Source organism: Montipora foliosa, chromosome 13 (assembly GCF_036669935.1).
Source record: "Montipora foliosa isolate CH-2021 chromosome 13, ASM3666993v2, whole genome shotgun sequence".
NCBI lineage: Eukaryota > Metazoa > Cnidaria > Anthozoa > Scleractinia > Acroporidae > Montipora > Montipora foliosa.
The window spans coordinates 32,360,457-32,365,456 of NC_090881.1; the positions used below are offsets into that span (position 1 = coordinate 32,360,457).

General features: G+C 41.3%; 2 protein-coding genes across 5 annotated transcripts in view; one reads left to right on the top strand and one right to left on the bottom strand.

The window, feature by feature from the left end:
- LOC137983756 (uncharacterized) overlaps window positions 1-3,703 on the top strand; it is a 16,428-nt gene extending 12,725 nt beyond the window's left edge. For 2 of the 4 annotated variants that reach the window (XM_068830937.1, XM_068830936.1), the window contains exons 2-5: window positions 1,545-1,582; window positions 1,619-1,987; window positions 2,346-2,457; window positions 2,897-3,703. In XM_068830937.1, coding sequence (XP_068687038.1) covers window positions 1,545-1,582; window positions 1,619-1,987; window positions 2,346-2,457; window positions 2,897-3,111 — 734 coding nt within the window. In that variant the 3' untranslated portion in view covers window positions 3,112-3,703. Of the gene's footprint in view, window positions 1-1,544; window positions 1,988-2,345; window positions 2,458-2,896 lie in introns of all 4 variants that reach the window. The other 2 variants (XM_068830935.1, XM_068830934.1) reach the window with 1 other exon arrangement.
- Window positions 3,434-5,000, bottom strand: part of LOC137981908 (uncharacterized) — a 22,101-nt gene continuing 20,534 nt past the window's right edge. Inside the window, exon 8 of the mRNA XM_068828942.1 lies at window positions 3,434-5,000. This exon is cut by the window's right edge and continues 2,161 nt beyond it. The gene's annotated coding sequence lies outside the window, so the exon portion shown is untranslated.

Sequence of the window (5,000 nt, forward strand, 5' to 3'; positions counted from 1 at the left end):
GTGTTACAAGGATTTAAGCCGGGATTTAAGTCACAGACCCATTCGGCAATAACTTACATACAAAGCGATGCATACAAACAATGCCTGACTCCCCGCAGTTTACCTATGCAAAATCATAGTCTGCAGGTTGCACAGCAATGCATGCCAAAATGACTCAGAAACTGAATTCTTCCAATTTGCAGTCAACACGTTGCATCACAACAACATTGTGCAAATAAGGCACGTATTCTTGCCAGAAAAAAATGCGGTTTTTTGACAGCCAATTTACGAGGGATCGCTTCGACTAACGTTTCAACGGCAATAAGTTATTTAACCAAAGGGCAGGGACTTCTTCAACTGTGGAGTGCAAAATCTTCCGAAAAACATGTGGTTACGGTAGGCCGGCGGTAGGGTTACCACCCAACCAAAACCAAAATTAATCAAGCCAAGTAATACCCCTTGATGTTTTCATTTTAGACTGTCACCATTTCTGTTGCACTTGGGGTAGTATTTTCAGCTAAACTATAGTGATTTCTTTCACTACGAAGCGATTACACTTCGAATTCAGCCAAAACGCTCAGCCATGTTTGTTTTCCGACATCATGATGACGTGTGATGATGATGACATCATGACGTGACAATTATTCGCCGAAGGCGAGGCGAATAATTGTTTTAGTATAATTACAAAAGTGATAAAAATATATATATATTATTTAATCAAATATGCATTTTCTTTAAAACAATTCATTTCTTCGTCCGTCACCTCGACAAAACGGCTTGCGGCCATTTTGAGAAAAAAACCGCTTATGTGATTATCGTGTAATAATCACCTCAAATGCAACCAATAAGCACAGACGATATTCAATAATAACCTGATATTATACTAAATGGTGATAGTTACATTTTTTTGAAATAACCTGGCTAACAAACTTGTTGAGAATGAATGAATGAATGAATGAAAACTTGCACAGAAAACAAATAAAAAAAATATCTACAACTGGTTTACATTTTTGCCGTGTGGAAGTACTGTTCAGAAAACCATCCATGAATACTTCTCTCCGAGAGACCCAAGGCATCGACTGCGCGTACTTCCTTGCATTGGGAAGACTGTTTCATAGGGCCTGATTACATGGTGAGTTTCAGCCCGGGCTGAAATTTCGCTCCGCCCACCGAGCTGAAATTTTGTTGCGATTACATGCTCTATTTCAGTCCGGTGCAAAACGCAAATTTCCATGGGAAAATTTACTGAGATGCGAAAACACGATCGATGCACATGTCCAGGCTGAAAAAATGATAGCGATTACATGGATATTTCAGCCCGTTTGCCCGGGTTGAAATTCGCCATGTAACCGGGCTCATAGAAGAGCGCCACGATAACTTTAAACTACACTTTAGGTAGTCAGTACTTGGTCTAGAAAGGGACAATTTCCCCTTAGCGTCGCGGAGATTTTAAATCGAGATTCTCGGCGCATGGCATTATAACAGCTGGTGGGCCAGTCAAATCTCCACAATGGTATTATCCAATGATCAGGTCTTTAACCAGGATGTTGACTTCATTGTTTCAGCCAAAGGAGGAGGTGGCCGCGGCGGTGATCATGGCAAACACGATGGTCGTCACGATGGTCGTCACGATGATCGTCACGATGGTCGTCATCATGACCACGACCACGACGAACATGATAAACCGAAGAAATGCCCTCCGCCAATTACATGGCCCCAACTAAACATGATATGTGAGGTGTCGAAAGACTGCCGAACATTCGAATGCTCTGCAATGGTTCAAGGCGAAAAGGCTATTCTGAAACTCGAGATTGACACCTCCTCTGGACCAATGAGCGCCAATGTCAGCCTGACGGTGCCAAGCAGAAAATTTCATTGGTCGCATACTTTCATGAACGGACAGAAGCTTCAGGTGAAAGGATTTCCTCTGCAAATCCAAGATTATGACGTTGTCCACATGTATTTCATGCTTAAGATGTACGAAATGGACGAGGACACCGTATTCAAGGTAAAAAATGCTGAAATTTCCCACTTTCGAGCAGTTGCTATAGTATGTTAAGTGTACACATGAGACGTGACCTTCCCGAAAAAAATCGTAAAAAATCTTTGCCGATGGCGGTCACGAGAGGGCGTTAATCTGGGGTGTTTAGGAAGATCAGTTCAAACTTTGCCTTGGAGCAAGTGCATGGGTCCATTATAGATAGATAAAGCTTGCGAACATGATTGGTGAAGTGAGATTTGAAACGGCATATGCTTGTTTCGGTTATCTTTTGACCATTCCAAACATACACTTAAGAGCTACCGTCGCGAAAAAGACAAACAATACCAGGAATGAATGTGACGTTATTTGTTTTTTCGTTTGATAGCTGGAGGTGTACCTCAAAGATCCTGTCACCTCGGGGGAAACGAGCAACACCTTACTGAAGGGCAAATTGCCACCCTCAGATGAAGATAAGCATAGATGGGGAAGATGCCACAGTGAGTCATCCGAAGGACTTCTTTATCCTTATCGTGGTTTCCATTTGTGGTTGCCTTGGAACCAACACACCAAAAACACGCGTAAATCACGTGCAAGCCAGGCGCAGTGGGTTTCGTTTTTTCCTAGGATTGGAAGAAAATGTGGCGCAAGGTGTTTAAGCAAATCAAGGCGTGCAGATTTACAAAACCAAGGCAATCGTGAAACCACTTTCGATACTTAACTGAAATCCGCTTTTCAATTGCGCACATTTCGACTATGCGCGCTGACACCAAAATGCATGACCACGCTAGCATATCACAACTTATCCCAACAATTATAATGAGCCAATCAAAGCGCGCAACTGGCTTACAGGCGACTCGTGCAAGTAAGTAAGATTGCTCTCGTGCTGAAAAAGTCATCTTTCACTCAAGTAACCAAACTTTGTCCTCCTTTATGCAGAGTTTGCCGCTTGGTTCAAACGCCAATCAGGTGCTGTCAAAGCCAGCATCATTTTGAGCGCTGTCTTCGTGATTGCCATGCTGCTCATTGGCATCGTCTACTGCTGCAAGAAGCGTCGCGGTGTCAAGAATGTCAAAGTCCAGCCTCCATCCTATGCACAGGCTACGTCTACCCAGACCAAAGTTCCTCTGGAACCCCTGGTCAACGAAGAGTAGCTGATAGGCGATGCTCTTTATCACAGGCTCCCGGAATAGCAAATACATACCCCAACTACTTACATGGATTTAGTACTGGAGTACGAACTTCATGTACGCTTTTCACGTTTTGTCTAAACCTGTTTGCGTGCGGAAGCTCTGGAGCAAGATCCCTTTCTTGCAACCAATTGGAGATGCATATTAGGGGTCCCAAAGTCAATTCTGCTAATAGCCAACTGGTTCTCCCCTTAGGGTTTACTTTCCTAAGGCAATGGTGGCCAGTTTAATTGAATTCTTACCTTCTATAAACGACCAGAAAGCCTCACGCTTTAATTAATCACAACAGTGGACTGTCGCGTTTTAGGAACAAACAGCTTTTTCAGCTCTCGTTTCAGTTTAAAGTTTTCAAAGATTTCTTTTTTGCGCTTGTTTTTGGGGCGTTGTATCACATACACATTCCGGGAGCCATTGAGTTATAAATTGCACTTATACAACGCTATAATCCGTTTGATGTAACCTAGATTATCCTGAAGTTTGCATGGGAGGATATTCTCTGTTTGTAAAGAACACTTTTGTTACTTTTTTAAGCAATAAAAAATCGCTGACACCTTCACAGTCATGTTATTACTTTTATTTCCCACTTAATCTTTTAATATTGCCGTACTTTAGTTTATCATTTTTATTTTTTTGCAGTACTAACTGTATTGCTCCTGTAAAATCGAGTTCCCTTGTGCATATACATATCTTACTTTGGAGAGTTGTAGATGTGGATATATACACATACAGACATACAGGACCGTCAAAGGACTCGTGCTTCTGGCCGTTTTATTATCAAAACAGCACAGAATTCATTCACTATTGCCTCGTATTTCCTATCGCGGAAATACAAGACGAGGACGTGAGAGGAATGAATCTGCAGAAAAAGAGCTATCTGTTCAAACAACCATGCACCCCCTCCCCCACCAAACGTAATTCGTTTAGAAAGAAGCGCAAGTAATAACACAGCCGTGTCTCAAAAAAGAATTTTTTTTTGGGGGGGGGGGGGGGAGGTTGGGTTTGGTTTGATTTCTTTCCCGAAAACAGTGATTACACATTTATTAAGCAGGTAAAAAAGCAGGACCGGATCAACTCAGATCGCTCACCTCGGATCGACGTAAAAAAATGATAAGGACTCGAGAAATCACCCGAGCCCTAATTTTTACGCTAACCTTGGTGAAATCGGCGCAAACGTCCAATAGTAGTGGCTTATAAAAACGTTTTTCGCTCGATCCGAGGTGAGCTATTGTCGCTGGTAATTCGAGCAGAGGGGGAGGGTAGATGTAAAAACTTTACTTTCAAGTTTTTGTAAGTTATAGGCAAGGAAGTTAAAGATGTCTCAATAATCTTGCCTAGCATTTTACCCCCATAATCAAGCTGCTAAACCATTTACTCACAGTTGGCCAATCAAATTCTTACAATCGAATGATGCACATGAAAGGGCTTTAAATCTTAACTTTTCTTGTTTACTTTCAAAAGGACTTAACCGAATAAATAGGTATTACATAGAACAATTAGAAAACGAGCCAAAGATTTGATGTATTTGCAAGGCTGTACGCTACAAACTTTGACTGAATGCAATTGCAAGTTGAGAAAAATCTAATTTATGACCAGGTTAAACAAAATTAATTATTATAAATAAATAAAAATAATAAATGGAAAATGTAGCACTCTGAAGGGTTTTAGGAAACATGTAGCAGTCACAGGGATGTCGATGAAACTGAACATCTGACTCTCCTGTTCATCATAGGTTGCCAGAAAATGTGTACACTGCAATAATAGATTATTCTTGGCATCCGATCCATTATATCTTTCAACAACATATTTGAATTTCACAACCTAGTACCTACTTAGACACGATAGAATTACAATCA